At 42.8% G+C, this 16582-nt stretch overlaps 1 protein-coding gene and 1 long non-coding RNA gene across 4 annotated transcripts in view; both read right to left on the reverse strand.

The window, feature by feature from the left end:
• Positions 1-141: 141 nt before the first annotated feature.
• Positions 142-15585, reverse strand: kdm2aa (lysine (K)-specific demethylase 2Aa). 3 transcript variants are annotated; one of them, XM_061052971.1, is made up of 26 exons: positions 15425-15585; positions 13002-13140; positions 12742-12820; positions 12529-12575; positions 11872-12050; positions 11515-11621; positions 11338-11431; positions 11083-11236; positions 10640-10755; positions 10420-10546; positions 10105-10343; positions 9714-9791; positions 8798-8925; positions 8555-8678; positions 8331-8459; positions 7707-7790; positions 7171-7419; positions 4848-4880; positions 4551-4656; positions 3823-4431; positions 2934-3090; positions 2516-2761; positions 2154-2317; positions 1116-1262; positions 723-941; positions 142-504 (listed from the first exon to the last, which is right to left on the reverse strand). In XM_061052971.1, the coding sequence occupies exons 1-26, from the start codon at positions 15428-15430 to the stop codon at positions 323-325; spliced, it is 3942 nt and encodes a 1313-aa protein (XP_060908954.1). In that variant the 5' UTR covers positions 15431-15585; the 3' UTR covers positions 142-322. The 3 variants fall into 3 exon arrangements, with proteins under 3 accessions (XP_060908954.1, XP_060908953.1, XP_060908955.1); XM_061052970.1 differs by lacking the exon at positions 15425-15585 and adding an exon at positions 14610-15064; XM_061052972.1 differs by lacking the exons at positions 7171-7419; positions 15425-15585 and adding an exon at positions 14610-15062.
• A 720-nt stretch (positions 15586-16305) lies between these two features.
• LOC132986732 (uncharacterized) overlaps positions 16306-16582 on the reverse strand; it is a 1708-nt gene continuing 1431 nt past the window's right edge. The window contains exon 2 of the long non-coding RNA XR_009675546.1: positions 16306-16582. This exon is cut by the window's right edge and continues 1168 nt beyond it. This is a non-coding gene — a long non-coding RNA (uncharacterized LOC132986732).

The following is a 16582-nucleotide window of genomic DNA, read 5'->3' on the forward strand; positions in this document are numbered from 1 at the left end:
TACCAATTAACTGTACCTGCAACACAAGAGCAAAGGCCTGACCAACCAGGCCAGAGCGCCGTCACACAGCAGAGTGGATGTTTTTATTTGAGGGGGGGGGGTCATGAAGCTTCAGCTAAGGAACAAAACAGCAAACACAGATCAACAATGAAACAATTCACTTTATTTATTTCACAGTGATAGAAAACGAATGTACAAAAACAAGAGAAACCATCAAACACAGTCTGATCATCAGTGAAAACAGGAAGAGAAAAAAAACACTGCAATGTTCATGTTTGTAGCCTAGCTCTCTGTTCAGAGTCTCAGTGTGTATTTGTCTGCATCAGTCCATGCGCTGGATTAGCTTCTCCTCCATCATGCAGTAGTGGGCGACATGGGACAGATCAGAGATGAAGGCGTCACACGCTCTTCTGCTCACACCTGAACATCCACGCAGGTCCAACAAAGACAGACAGGACAGACGCTTAAGGTAAGACAGACAAGTGTCTGTCAGCTCACTGCAGCCTGAGACAGGGAGAGAGAGAGACACGGACAGTCAGCAGTGTGCAGAGATACGAGAAGTTGATGGTCAGTCATGACATCAGGCTGATCATGTCTGATCTGCTGCTGTGTTACTGAGAGCACTAAACTCATTATTAATAAACCAGAGGAATCGCTCCCTGCTGGACATTTGACAGAATGCAGGTTGAAGACAGCTGAGTGTGCTACTTGTGTAGTCTCACCTGCTAGGTAGAGTTCGGTCAGGTTGTGTCTGGTGTGTGTCCCTGCAGCAGTGAGCAGAGCGATTGACGAGTCACTGATGTCCTTACAGTGAGACAGGTCGAGTCTCTGCAGCTGAGGCATGTGTCTCTGCAGCAACCTGAGGGACGAGTCGCTCACCTCCAGACCTGACAAATGCAGAGTCCCCATGTTCCTCAGCCTGCTGCGGGTCGACTCGGAGTCTGAGGGCGGACACAAGGGGTTAATATGAGGTCAACGATTGACTTCCTAAAATTAAAGGACAAGAGTTCAAAAAGAAGAAGCAGCAGCTACAAACTCTCAGTTTTTGAACACGCTGACCGCCCTAGGTAACATGAAAAACGACTTCAGTGTACGCATGCGTGTGTGGTTCTGACCTGGGGGGATGATGATCTCTTTGATCTGAGCGTCTCTGATTCCTTCACACCAACGCAGGTCGAGCAGACGAAGACAGGGAAGAGAGGGAGATGCCAGCGCAGACAAACAGGACCAGGACAGACCGGTAACCCTCAGCTCCCTCAGACCTGAGAGAGAGACCGATAGAGAAAGAGAGGAACAGAGACGGAGAGAGACCGACATAAACACACAGGTGGTTGAGACACTGAAACCTCAAACTTAGTAGGGTTGTTAGAACATTACATTTTAGACCTATATGATTCTAGTAATAATCAAACGATATCAATACCATGGCAAAAAAAACCTAGAGTACTAGACACCCAATATCGAGCATTTCTTTTAAATTAACAAAAGTGTAGGCAAATTCCTACACAAATAAAACAAACCCTCTTTAAAACAAATGTTTAAAATGTTGACAGTGCTCTCTCTCTTTTTTTTTTTCTTCTTAAAATCCTGTATTTCTTAATATCTTAGAGACCACTTAGCATTGAATAATCTCTGTTTGTAGTCTAAGCAGTATTGACCAATCAGGTGTCGGCAGGCTTTGGTGGATTCTTTATGGAGAGAAAAAACAGGAGCACAATTCTTTGTGATGACCTCCTGACTCCATCAGTGCTTATCTTACTAATCTCTATTAAAAGATATCTGCAGAGCAGCAAACATTCGGTTCTACATTTATGATTTACACTGAGGGAAAGTTTAAATTTGTCATCTTCCCTACAGACCTGACAAAGCTTAACTTTTCACAAATCTGCATCCTGATGTTGTTATTCCAGCAAACCTAAAACCCAATAATTTGAGTAATTCACAAGACAGGACATATCACTGAAATAATCCAGAGTGAAACCCCCCATTTACTGTTAAACTAAGACTCACCACAAAGAAGATGAATATATAATCAGGATTTATTGACAGCCTTCGGCCAATTACAATCCTGTATTATCACAGACAATGACATGAGTGGAGCAGGGAGGGGGCTTAGTGTGTGTGTGTGTGTGTGTGTGTGTGTGTGTGTGTACCTGGCAGCCTACTGAGCAGACAGGTGAGCTGTCTCTTGGCTAGTGGGGTCCAGGACAGGTCCAGAGAGGACGGCTGACGTTTGATGATTCCAGCCAGAGACTGATTAGAGAGAGGACTACACCGACTGACATCCACATGAGACCACAGACGCTTATCACAGCTCCTGAGATACACACACGGGATAAAAAACAAAGACATGAGAAACAGGCTAAGGGCTCACACTGATGATGAGTTCAATATGTATTCTTCTACAGGAGTTTGGGGTTGCATTACTGTACTTCATATATCTTAACAGGACATTAATAGAGGAGTGCAAAAATATCTGGTATGTGTGTGCTGCTATGTGTTCAGTGTATCTTACCACTTGTACCAGGCCTTGCACACAGTCATACAGTTCAGCAGCTCGGCTCTGTCCAGGAACCTGAACACTGACACCCACACTTCCTTCTCTCCTCCCACCTCGTTTCCTACGTCTTTGAAGGAGGGGAGCGACAGCAGGGAGGGGGGAGACAGGGAGGAGGAGGGGGGGGAAACGTCCTCTTCCTCTGATGAAGACCCTGAGCCGTCTCTGGCGCCTCTGGCACCATGGTTACCCCGCAGACGAGGCCTATGACATCACACACACAGAGTGCACATGGTGTTAAATGATGTTACATTAAATCTTTATTTTGAGGTCTGACTGAGAACAGAGCCCCCGTATAAAGATTGTCTTGACTGAACACAGCTGCTCTCTCAGCAGGGTTAGTTAACGTTATATTTAGTAGTATTCTGTTCAATACCTGCCCGGTCCTCGAGGTGTGGTGCTCTCAGTGATGTCACAGCTCTTGGGTCGGGAGGGTTTGGACAGAGTCTTCCTCTGGATAAAGGGCTGCTGGCCTGCAGCGCCCCCTGCTGACCTCTGAGCCACAGCTGCCTCCAGCTTTGGAACGATGGAGCCTGAACACACACAGAGCAGAGACTTCACTTTCCAGCTACAGAGTGAGTGAGTGAGAATTAAGTCACATAGCTTATTCATGGGTTATAAACATGTTTAAAGAAGAGCTGTCAGCATTAACTAGTTCATCACAATTAATTAAGGTCGGAAATTAATGCATTTAGTTTTTTAATCGTGATTAATCGCATGCTATTTTGTGCCTTTAGGCCCACTGTGGATAAGCCTCCCTGTAGTCACAGTGTTGGAAAAGGACACTGCTGCATCTTTAAATGATGTTAATGTTGAACCTTTGATCTACCAGAACATCCTTCCTTAATTTCACAATAAGAGAAGCATGGTTAAATTCAAACAGCAAGTAAAGTACCCTCAGCTTCAGACAGTTCAAAAATTAAAAACAAAAGCCTGACAATTAATTTTTTTTGCGCAAAATAATGGAATTTCAAGAACGCAATTAAAAATATGCATAATAACTATTGACATTTTGCAATTACGGTAATCGTAATTAAAATGTTTATCCTTTGACAGCTCTAGTTTAAATACATGTTTTAAACATGTTTAAAGTCATTAAAGACATTTTTTAACCCGTCATGTTTAAACACTTTTATAGTTATAAACATGTTGAACACGTGTTATACACATGTATAAACAGAATATTCTCTGTCACATATACACATGGCAGCCTGTGAGGTGTTATGGAGCTTACAAACAATATATCATTATATATCAGCACTGACCACTGTGCGTGCGGGCCTTTTGGGGGTGCTGGAGAGTCACAGTCAGGTATGAGCCGCTCAGCAGGTCGTCACTCAGGTCTGACACCAGGAGGACTGGAGGCTCAGGGTCTGAATCCCAGCGCCCCTCCTCCTCCTCCTCATCCTCCTCTTCCTCATCTTCCAGAGTGTCTAGCTCATCCTCGTCAGGGTCAAAGTCCCCTCCATCGCTGTCATCCTCCTCGTCATCATCAGCTCTTCTCCTTCTTCGTCGGTGACGATGACGATGCTCTTTCCCTTCATGCTCACTGTCCTCCTCCTCCTCCTCTTCATCCTCCTCCTCATCATCATCATCGTCGTCTTCATCATCGTCCGACTCATCTGAGTCATCTCCTCGTCGTTGCATCCTGGACCCGCCCCGCAGCCTCACGCCCCTCCCCCTCCGCCCTGCCTCTCTCACACCCACCCCTCGCTTCAGTTTGAATGCAGAGGAGCCAGCAGGCATGACCCCGCCTCTACTCCCTCTGTGGGCAGAGCCTCCTCTCAGCAAGCCCCTCCTGTTAGCATTGAAGCCCCTCCTGGTAGAGTGGACCGCCCCTCGAGCGTGGAGCGCCATCTTCCTCCTCTGAGAGCCTGAGGACGCAGAAGGAGGGATCACAGTCAGACTTAGGAGTTTAAGTTTTTAAATTTACTCTGCTTTAATTATCAAGCATTTACAGAATGCATCCTGTGAGCTTCATCAAGACACTGACCTTCATCCTCATCATCACTGGCCGAGTCATCTCCGTCTCGGCTGTGTCTCTGTCGTCTGTAAATCTTCGCCATCCGAGCGTCCAACAAAGACGAAGATTTACGCTTCTGTACGTGGAGAAGAGGAAGGGGGAAAAAAAGGACAGGAGAGACAGGGAGTAGAGAAGGAAAGGAGACAGGGAGGGTAGAAAGACAGGAGGGGAGGAGACAATGAATAAAAGGAGAGACATAGTTTATAAAGTTTAATAAAATCAAAAAATTAAGCAAACTTGTAAAAAATAGAGACAACAAAGACTCACCAGAGGGGGGCCGTCAGCTTTATGTCCTTTAGACTGCTCAAGGAGAAGAAGGGGGGAGGAAAGGGAGGGAGGAAGAGGAGGTTGGAGAAAAAAGGGGAAGAAGAAGAGGAGAGAGGAGGGAGAAGATCAGAATCATGTTAAAAAACAAAGTCATGTTGATGTTTCAGGACATAAGCTGATGAGATGTTTAATGTTCCAAAGGGAATAAAGTGTGATCTCAGCTGTCAAACTTTAAACTTCTCACCCAACATTTACAACAGAAGAACATGAAGTCATGAACACTTCTTCACCTTTTTCCTGGCAGCTCCCTGGTAAAAATACGCATGAGTCAATGAGTGAACGCAGCAGCAAATATTCAAGTATATTCACCACGTGTGAAGAACCAACTGAAGATTTCAGGGGGAGTCTGTGTGAAATCTTCAGGACTGCACGTGTGACAACGGCTTAATGTTCTGTACAGTGTTGAAGTGAATCTAAACACGTCAGAACTGAGGAAGGCTGTCATGATACCAGAATGTTACACGTTTACATGATTCTAATTCAAATCGAACAATATTAGATACCTGTTAGATACTAAGGCAACAAAAATAGAAAACCAAGGCATGCGATATTGAATAATAGTTTTCAATCATTGAAAATTGCAGGCAAACTCCTGAGTCCTGCACAAAAGAGGAGCGCCTCTCCGGGGGCCGCCTGCACTAACTGGTCTTAACTCCTAAAGTTGGTCTTAGCTAAGACCAGTCTTAGCAGCTGTGGCTCAGTGGTAGAGTTGGTCATCTCTAAACTGGAAGTTTGGGGGGGTCGATCCCCAGCTGCTTTAGCTAAATGTCCGATGTGTCCCTGGGCAAGACACTTAACCCCAAGTTGCTCCTGCTGTTTCAAGAATGTGTATGAATTGATTAGTTAATGGCCACTTTACATAGCAGCCTCTGCCATCAGTGTGGGGATGGGTAGTTGTGACATGTGGTGTAAAGGCTCTGACACATCAAGCAGACGACAAAGAACTAGTGGAGACGAAGGCCGCCTGTGGCGTCACCTCACGGTGTCTTTTGTCTTGGCCAAAAAGTTGCACTTGAACACACCATAAAGACTACAGTCGACGGCCAACCACCACATATGTTCTAGGCATGCATGAGAGGAAATAACTCTCCATGCATGCAGGCGGCGGTAGTCTGTAATCATCTTTCCAAAAAGGGAAAACCGGAAGAGGTCGAGGACGAGGGAGAATGCAGATACATAAACCGTTGTTATGATACAAGAAGACCATTTTCACACCGCTGTGGCTCCCCATTCCTAATATAGGTACTTCTAATCAATTCTCGCCCTGTGAGATGGGCTTAAGTTGCCTAATGCTTTCAGAGATTGTGGGATTTCCCGAACAGAATATAAACCGCATATAAAAACACACAAAAGTCTCGGTATCCCCTTATAACCAAGGTATCTGCTGATTTAATTTCTACATCCACAAACTTCACGTTAAGCTGAAAGCACTGCGTGCCCTGCCCTCTTCTACTTCACAGCTGCTGAGAAAACTTCAAATAGCTTGAGAATTAAAATGCTAAAAGTCTAAATGTTCTGAAAAAATATTGATTGTAATCAATAGTTAAATTAACAATCCATTTTTATCTAACAAATATCATTATTATTAAGGGTTTCCATGGCTCCTCCTCAGCTCCTCCCACTTTTCAAAATGTTGACAATGTTTTTGTGAAATTTAGACAGAGTACAAGAGTAGATATAATAGATTATTATCTGTATTACTCAGGACAGATACAGAATATTCTACCTGCTGTACAAAGAACTGAGACACAATAACACAGAATAACCAGCACAGAGAGACAGCTGTCTGACTTCCCTGTGTCTGCATTGCTGACTGACAGCTACTCAGAACATGTGTGTCTCTGAGAGGCTTAAAACCCCCCACAAAAAACCAGTACAATTTATAGAGTTAGATTAAACAGAAACTGAACCCGTTGAGCAGATGAACTCTGGAACATCAGAGAATGAAAACATGTAAAAGATCTGTTGCTGTCAGAAAACAACGTATCAATGTCACTGAAGACATGAGTGCACGAGGAGGTGTCCATGAAGAAGCGAAAAATCAGAGCAAGAGCAGTGAGAAAACACGACGTGATCAGAGAGTCTGAGGAGGACGGAGGAGGAGAGACCGAGCTCAGGAACAACCGGTACTCATTCTGTCTGTAAGCTTCAAAACAAACTCTGTATCTGTCCTCTTTAATGACCGTGAAGTGGAAAAGGAGGAGGGGGATGTACATGCCACAGAGAGGGGAGGGGCTAATGCAGAGTAGGCGGCTCCTCTCACCAGTCTCGAGCTGATTGGCTGAGAAGGCAGAGGGGCCGCCACCAAGAGAAGAGAGGCTGAGGAGGAGCAGCAGGAGAGAGGAGGAGGGGGGAAGAAACCACAGCGGACCACCTCCCCGTCCTGCTGGGAGCACCCAGGACCCCCCAACACTGCAGCAGAGGGCCCGGGGCCCAGCCGGAGCACCAGGGGCCCGCGGGGACGGACCTGCTGCTGGTGGCCGGGGGCCAACGACTCGTCACTGCCTGATGACTGACAGTCACATCGACCAATCACATGAAACCAGGAAGAAAATCATCCAATCAACAAGAACGTGGTATAAAATCGATGTGATAGAGAAAGTATGAGGTAATCAACAGAAGGTAAATCTACCAATCAACAAAAACGAGGAAGAAAACCAAACCAAACAACATAATACAGACAGCAGAATAACAGCACCTGTTAGCACGGACACACTGAAACACAGTGTGTTTGTGTATGTGTGTATGTGTGTGAGAGAGTGAGTGAGTGAGTGTGTGTGTGTGTATGTGTGTTTGTACCTCTGGGTCAGTGATGCCCTGCACACATTTGGGACACTCCCAGCAGCTTGGCAGGTCTTTGTTCACCACTCCTTCTCCCTGAACCTGAACACACACACAGGATGTTATCAGAGAAAGGATGAAACAGAAGAAATAAAAAAAATTCAAAAACACACACTGACTGATGACTAAATCATGTTCAAAATACACGAGAGGTTCTCTGAAGTGGCACATAAACAATGGTGAGCTTGTGAGAACGCAGCAGGAAGTATTCAGGAAAATCCCCCAACGAGCTAGCAGGAGGGGATGATGATGTTTATATTCTGTGACTGACACACGACTATAGACTGTATGCATGCAACCAGTGTTATCTCTGAGCATGAAATTAAAGTGCTTCATTATGTTTTCTGGTTATCAGCAGGTTCTTCCAAAGTGTCGAACTACACAGAGCATTGAAATAAAGGAAATAATTCTCTGTTGCTTTGTCCGCTGTGAGCTGCATGTGTGAACAAACAACTCCAGAAGATTTCCCTGCTAGCCTGTCAAAAATCAGTCTTGTTAAACAAGGACTTCAGGATAACATAAAAACACAAGTTTGTGTGTTGGTGAGCAGTGTGTGTGTGTGTGTGTGTGTGTGTGTGTTACCGTGAGACAGGCAGGATGAACTATCTGAGCACAGTTGGAACACTCCATGAGGACGAGGGAGGCGTCTCCTGTCTCCTCCTGGTTGGGCTCCTTACAGATCTCGCAGACAGCAGACAGAGGGAGGCCCGGCTGCAGGGGGAGGGAGGGTTATTCGACTACATGTTTCAATAAAACACACCTGTATATAAAAAGGTATAGTGTGATGTAATCCACGTGTGACGTACAGAGAGACACTGCCTCAGCACACAGGTCTGTTTGAGTTTCCCCGGTCCTCCAAACTTCTTCATATCTCTACAGAAGTTACATTCTCCACACTCTGTTCTCATACACGCCTCACACCGTTTACACCTGCACACACAGGGACAGGAAACACCTGAGCAGGTAGCACACGGGTATATCCATAATCTTTACTGTTTCTACCTGCTGCTTAATCAGAGCATTAACCAATCAGAGCGCAGCTGTGTTACCTGACTCTGCGACGTCTTAGCACCGACATGGAGGAGGCGGGTTTCTGAGGGCGGGGCACGACCGGCGTGTTGGCCAGTTTAGGACGGGGAGGGGGAGGGGGAGGAGGAGGAGGCTGGTACCACGAGGGCTGAAGGAGAGAAGAGATACAAACAGGTCAGGTGACCCAGACAGGATAAGAGAGACATTAAAACAATGTAACATGATATGATATAAAAACATTTTATAATGTTTGATACCAACACAGAGTCATCAGAAAGAGAATGAGAGAACTTTACTGACAGCATGAGAACATTTCACACCCATTCAGTCTCAAACGTTTTTTTCTAAATCTGCTGATGCTCTGGTTAGATGTCCATTCATTTATTTTATCAAACATGGAAGACATAAAAATATACAGTTTTTTCTTCATATAGAAAAAAAAATCTAACATTTGAGACTTAAATTCAAACAGTGACACTTTAAAATCTAAAATAAGCCGATGCTTGCACCGTTTTTGCTTTCTGTTGTCGTTTTTCTTCTTCCAAAAGCTTCAAAAACCTCAAGCTGTACAAAGTAAAGACTGTGGATCGTTTCAGAGTTATTTTGTACTTTTTAGTAGATCTTTTTTTACGGTTTGAACATGACAACATTGATCTCTGAGGCCAGACTCCTGACACCTTTTCACACCACATGATGTTGATGTATTTGTAAAAAAAAATCAGTGAGCAAAAGTGTTAGCTTTAGCTGCTAAAATAATTTTCACATATCGTTTAATCTGTGCAAGACACTCGGCACTGCACACAGGGTGCAGGAGTTATTGAAGCAGAAACTTGTAAAGTTTTTCAAGTTACGATACACACTTTTATCTCCTGAGAGTTGCTTTAAAGACTGAAAATGTTACTGATGTGTCGTCCGCCTCACTGTGTGTATACTTACTCTTTTTGGCCATCTGATGATGGGTTTCCCTGAGTATGACAGTTTGGGGTTGTCGTTGGCGTGTTCCTTCAGGAGAGCCTGCAGACATGATGCAGCATTAAATATGAAGAAGAAGAGTGTGATATAGGAACAGTAATGAAACACAGACACAGACAAAGACAAGGGCACCTCCAGGATTTCTGGGCCCAATGAACAGATCTCGCATTGGGCCCCTCCATCACAGCCTTAGTTGCATTAGCAACATTGGGACATTTTTTTAAGCAATTTATAGACAGTGTAAAGAAGTTTTCCTGCAATTTTGCTTAAGTATATTAGGTGTTTGTAGGTTAAATGTTGTCATCACATCTAATTTTTACTGTATTTGACCTCTACTACGCAGACAGACACAGACCTTGATGTGTGTGATGAGAGCAGGGGCGTTGTGTATTCCGGCAGGGACACACTTCTTGTTGGACGGCAGAGCTTCCAGTTTGCCCAGCAGGTTCCACATTCCCTCCAGTTCAAGAGGAGTCACATGAACATTTTCAGGCTGCTGCTGCTGCTGCTGTTCATCTTCATCTTCCTCCTCCTCCTCCTCCTCCTCCTTTACCAGCTCAGAGGCTGCATCAGAGCCGGGCGGCTTCTTCAGACCTGACCAAACAGAGAACACACTCTTTTAATAAGCAGGACACCCACCATGAAGACGTTCTCCTGGTCTGACACGTACCAATGCCCAGCGAGTGTTTCTGGAACTCAGGTGTGAGGTACGAGGTCTTCGTCAGGCTGAACACATAACGCTCCAACACGTACCAACACATCTCGTAGTAGAAAGGGTAACGGAACTTCACCGGAACCTGCCCACCAGGAGGAGGGGAAAAAGGTTCAAATAAAACCATTTACACATTATCTGAATGAGAGTGTGTGTGTGTGTGTGCACGCGCTCATACCCGTGTCCTGTCCTCGATGTTACAGATGTTGAGCTGCATGGGGATGTTGAAGCTATGCAGGAAATTTCCTCCAAACACCATGGAGTCCACAGGAGTGTAGACGGCATGGATCCAACCTGAGTATTTAACACACACACACTCGTAAATATAACCTTGCAGCTCCACTCAAAATAGGGGGGGGGGGGCATTAGAGACATAATGTAAGGCAGTATAGTTATCGGTGTCATTATCTCGTGTTGAGCAGCTTGACTGCAGAAAGTCCTCTAACCCAAGTAGTGTGTCTAGTTTGCAGACAAATTAATAAATACACAGACACCTTAGGAGGGCACCAAAGCGCATTAAACCACATTTGTGCATCATTTTGCTTTAAGCTCATTAAGGAATCAGAGAGATCAAAGTCTTATATAAATACATATAATGAATAAATGTATATCTATGTTGACCTGAGGGGATGATGAAGGTGCAGCCCTGCTTCAGCTCTATCCTCTGACAGTCCGACACTCGATCTCCCAGGAACACGTCTCCCTGTTTCCCTGACAGAACCCAGTTCTCGTACAGCTCCAGGTTCTGAGGGGAGGGAGGGATCAGCCAGAACACCTGAAGACACACACACAGACACACGCATGGCTACAGGTCAAACACACACACTCACAAGAACAGTGTACACTTTTATAACTTTAAGAATTAAGATGTCCCACCTTACTCCCTCTCAGGATGTGGTACCACACTGATGTCCCTCCAAAGTCAATGTGGAAGTCTGTGTAACAGCCCTCCACACTCATCAGACAGTATCTGCTCACACCACAAACAAACACACATTAAATCCTCCATATATTCACGTATCCTGCATGAATAAAAAGGTGGAGGTGTCTTACTTCTGGACTTTGGGGTACTGCATGTCTGTGATGGAGTTTGTCGAGTCTCTCTGTCTCTCCTTCAGGTGTCGAGGCCACATGTTGTCCACCCAGTCGATCAGGTCCACCTGCACACACACAGTACATATTGTAGAGCTGTTTGATAAAGAAAACAGGAAAACATACTGTCCCCATAAACATATTAACTCACTGTCCCCGTTACTATAGTAACTCAGTGTCCCTGTAACCAAAGTTAGTCAATGTCCTCATAACTGCAGAAACTCCCTGTAAGTTACCATGGAAACCTACAGTTCCTGTAACCATAGTCACATGTGTATAGTGTGTGTATTTTGTGTGTTAATTGTGTCTTTAACGTACAGTTGTGGGTCTGTTGACCAGCGACTCCAGCTTGGTGTGGCTGAACTCCAGGCTGATGACATTATAAAGCTTCTCTCTCTGAGGGGGCGGAGTCTCGTAGTATCGAGTCCACTGAGCCATAGACATCTCCGTCCCTTTCTGAGTGCTGACGTCCATCACATCAATCATCCGCCGGCTGCCTGAGGGAGACACACACACACACCGGGTCAGTACAGCACCTGATGTGTCATACAGCTATGACACAATCAGCTATTGTCTGATAATGATATACGTCTCTGGGAACTTCACTCTGATTTTAAGGTTCATATTGTGATGTAATCCAAGCTGATTTTCTTGTGATTTATGAAATGAAGTCTGCTGAAACAACAACATCATGATGCAGATTTGTAAAAAGTGAAAAAAATCAAGCTTTGTCAAGAGGAGAAGAAAACAACTTTTAAAATGTTTGTTTGTTGAATGGCAGTCAGATTGATCACTACTGATGCATTCAAGGAAGTCAGGAAATCTAAATGCTAATTGGCTTTCAAACAGACTTAACGCTCAAGAGTACATTTTTGATGAAGAACAGATTAGTAACGGTTACATACAGATGTCTTTATATAGAGGGAAATAAATCAAAGTCCACTTCAAACAACACACAATAATCTGAATTCTTACCAACAAACATCTTGACGTCATTCACACTGAAATCTGAATCAGGCATCCTGCAGAATGACAACAGCACAATCAATACAATACAAAACAACAACGACAACAACATAATAAACAAGAAACAGACTCAGATTGAGAGTATAAGGAAGATGAAGATAAGAAAGGTGAAAGATGAGGATGTGTAGAAGAGAGGATGAACATGAAGAGGAGGAGTCCTACTTGAGTCCGAGTCCTTCAGGTCTTTCAAACAGTATGGGGTCTCTCAGACCTCCTCTCTGCACAAACTCGAACGTCAGATCTAACAGACAAAAATAAAACAAAAACAAAACATCATGTTTCTGATTTCCCTTCATGCACTGCAGCCTGTGGTTCTGACAGTGACCGTTTTCACAGATTTACTTTTAAATCTGGTTATCCTGCACGTCCTGTCACAATATCAACACACACACACACACACACACACACACACACACTCCTACCTTTCCCCTCCATGCGCAGCACTCTGTCGGAGCTAAACCTCTGGCTGCTGACCTTCTCCTCCAGGTCAAACATCCGCCGTCCATCGATCTCTTCGTCTGAGATGCCATCGTCATGGTAACGCCTACGGGTACCAGCCCGCTGAAATATAACCAGAGGTATGATGACGAAACCAGGTACAAACAGAACAAGAACTTAAACATGTTCCTCAGCTGCTCAACACAGCAGACTGTAATATCAGACTAATGAAGCCAACTGTTAACCATAAACACAGATGGTCTCGAAAAGTTTCATATTTGGAAATGTTGAACACCTCAGACACAATAATTACAGAAGCAAACATATCCATACATCATATTTTACTCCAATGTTTTCTCCAACTCTGAATTTATTCATTTCATCGTCTCTGGATTACAACGCTGGTTTTCCTGCGATAACGATTTTATATCTTGAGATCTCAAGAAAATGGTGGAAATTTGGGCTGATCAGGGCTTTGTAGTGTCGGTACATTTTGTTACTATTATCAAACTATATCGTATTGCTTTAAAAACAAGTGGTATCGAAAAAAAATATGGAAATATTGAACACTTTATAAACCTTTGAGACAATAGTTATGGAAGCCCTAAGCGGACATACATTCAAACCTATATGAGTCTGTTTTACAGTCTTGACTTTCTCTTGTTTTGTGTTGCTTGCACGGTATACCGAGACTAGAAAAAGCATCATGGTTAACAGCAGTTCAAAACAATGAAATATCGCCTTTTATCAATACTTAATGGCAACAGAGTTTTAAATAGAGCCATGTTTCTCCATGTGCAGTAATGAAGCTCAGGGTACACTTGACGTGACACACTGACGCAAACCGGGGGAGCCGACGCGTTCAATTTGGCGAAGCATCTCACTGACAGACATACCGACTTCTTTAAGGAATTCAAAGAGCGACAGGTTGTTTAGCAAATTTGATAAATAACATGCCCCATACGTACATACAGGGCGGAGACCTCAGTTTATAAAACGGTGTGTTTTGTGGTTTGTGTTCAGTCTACTTCAGTGCACCACTGTGGTGTGCAGGCTAATAATCCTGAGTTGAAGGTTTAATAAACCAAGCTTACAGTTACTGTCTTTGAGTGTATTGTTTATATGGGCTATCAAAATGAATTATTACACTATTGAATTGTACATTAGCATAACTGATATCTCTCCTAATAATAAAACCTATCCTCTGTTGTACTCTTAAACAAAATGTGATACTATGCAGTAATATATTATTCCATTACTTTTTCTGGTGTTTTATGTTTCACCGTGGTATCGTTTCAGTATTTGTATCAAGATATTTTGGTATTCTATCAAAGTCAAGATTTTGTATCGTGACTTCTCTTGCATTATTCGGGATTACAACTCTGGTATTCCTGTGGTAGCAACTTAACTTCTTGACATCTTAAAAAAAAAAAAAAAAAAAAAAAAAAAAAGGTAAGCTTCCGTAGCTTCGGTATTTTTTGATACCGTCCATAAAAAAAAAAAAAAACAGAAATCGTATCAAATTTAGAAGAATCGGAAATTTTGAAAACTTTAAAAGACAATCAGGATTCATGCTTTGGCTTTAAACTTACCAGTCTTTTGCTGTGCCGAGGTTTAGACTGATCCATGACAGAGTTAATGTAGATCCATCACAACGACCAGAACTAACCGATTATTAATGGTACACTCTTTCAAAAACTCTTCACTACTGATAGGGTGCACTATTTGTAATTTAATATTACAATTAAATTACCAGAGAAGCTTCCTACTTATTAAAAATTAAACATAAAATCACCATTATAGTGAGTTTCAGTCAGACTTCTCTCCAGCTTTGTTCCCTCCTCACACAGTAGGATCTCATATTGTTCGCTCTCGCTGTAACCTACAGAAAACTCCACATGAGCGTTTATATTAAAAAAAAACAAATATTCAGATATTAAAAGTAAAATATATATTTTTAAAAAAGCCCCTGCATCGTTCCTGCTCTGTTAGTTAGGTTCAAAGTTGATATGCTACCCGATGAAGGGCCGCCATTTTCCATCCCATCACAAAACATCACAATGTCCCGCCCACAAACGCAAAGTGGACCAATCACAGACTCGCCGGGGAGACATTCATTGGACAACGGCGCAGTCAGTCACTTGAAAGCATTGTGTACTGTGATTGGCTGAGAGTAACCAATAGAAACACGAAAGAGGTGTAAAGAACCAACAACAGCACGCTCGAAAAGAGTATCTTAAATATGATTTGTCAGTGTATCTCCAGATCGTTTATTATTGGACCGACGAACTTTCAATCAGAAAAAGTAGCCATTCATGTGAGGGTATGACGCAGTTACCACCTTATATACCAAGTCACCCTCTATTAGCCGAATTAGCTCAATAATAAAGCGTTTTATCAAACTTACCCCCATACTGACACGGCTCGGCCCAACACACAAAGCTCCAGTAAACCGGAAAGAGTGACGTCCTCTCGGTGATTTCTCTCCCAGCCTCAGACTCACCTCTCCGCTAAGCCCTGAGACACGTTTGATGCCCTCACCTCAACGAGGAAGCGCTCGCAGCTCCATAAATGGAAGTGTACCCTGAGCTTGTGAGGGCTGATTGGCTGTAACATGTTGCATGTGTGCTCTGATTGGCTGCTGAGATGTGTCTGTTAAAGCGCACTGTGAGAATACGGCGAGCGAGAGGGACATAACACAATGTGACAAATAGAACAAAATGTAAATAATCACTAAAATACAGTAAAATACACAATTAAATTCATTTTAATCAACAATGACAAAAAGACAAAAGACGAGATTCAAAACGTCATTATTAAATCATAAATCACTACAATGTAACAGGCCTTAAATAAACAAAAAAAAAACAACTCAAATAGCCTACTGTCCCTACATGTTAACATCTAGGTTTCTGTAAATATAAAAATGAAAGCTATTAATCATTAAAAAGGAGAAAAGATAAATGAGTGAGTTCTTTCAAATGTAGCTGACTGTCTGTCTGAGTCCTTACTCCAACAAGCAGCTCTGAATCCACACTTCATACAGGAAAGTCTGATTTTAAGATCTAACTAAATAAAATAGATTATTATTAAAGTCATATTCAGTTCTCTGTGAACCATTGGGCTCCCCCTTGGGTCATACATGTTCACAGGTTATTTAGTTATGTATTGTTTTATCCTCTCAGTATTCCTGAATCAAATAGTTGGTTGAATAGTCCATTATCATTATATAAAATGATACTCTGTTAATCGTTAATCAATAGTATCAAAAGTACTGAACCTTAAAAAAAAAAAAAAACTACAACTATGTTATAAGACAGGTTTGTAGGTGAGGAATGAATTCATGGAAAATGTGTACAATTATCTTATACAATTATATATTGTTATTTTGTATTTATTTCCATATGCAGTTTATTCAGCATACAGGAGTTTGTCTGAATTTTTTTTTTTATTAAATCAATAAATTACCTCATATTGGGTGTCTATGACATCTATTTTTGTTTTGTTTTTGTTGGTATCAAGTAGGTATTGAAATTGTTTGATTTTCTTAAAATCATATCAAAGT

The sequence above is a fragment of the Labrus mixtus genome, chromosome 2 (genome assembly GCF_963584025.1).
Source record: "Labrus mixtus chromosome 2, fLabMix1.1, whole genome shotgun sequence".
Taxonomy (NCBI): domain Eukaryota; kingdom Metazoa; phylum Chordata; class Actinopteri; order Labriformes; family Labridae; genus Labrus; species Labrus mixtus.

Coding starts and splice junctions, on each gene's coding strand:
- kdm2aa (XM_061052970.1), bottom strand. CDS start 14,645: ATGGATCAGTCTAAACCTCGGCACAGCAAAAGACTG. Junction 10,756..11,082: donor CACCTTCATCATCCCCTCAG/GTCAACATAGAT, acceptor TTAAATACTCAG/GTTGGATCCATGCCGTCTAC. Junction 942..1,115: donor AGAGATCATCATCCCCCCAG/GTCAGAACCACA, acceptor GTCCGCCCTCAG/ACTCCGAGTCGACCCGCAGC.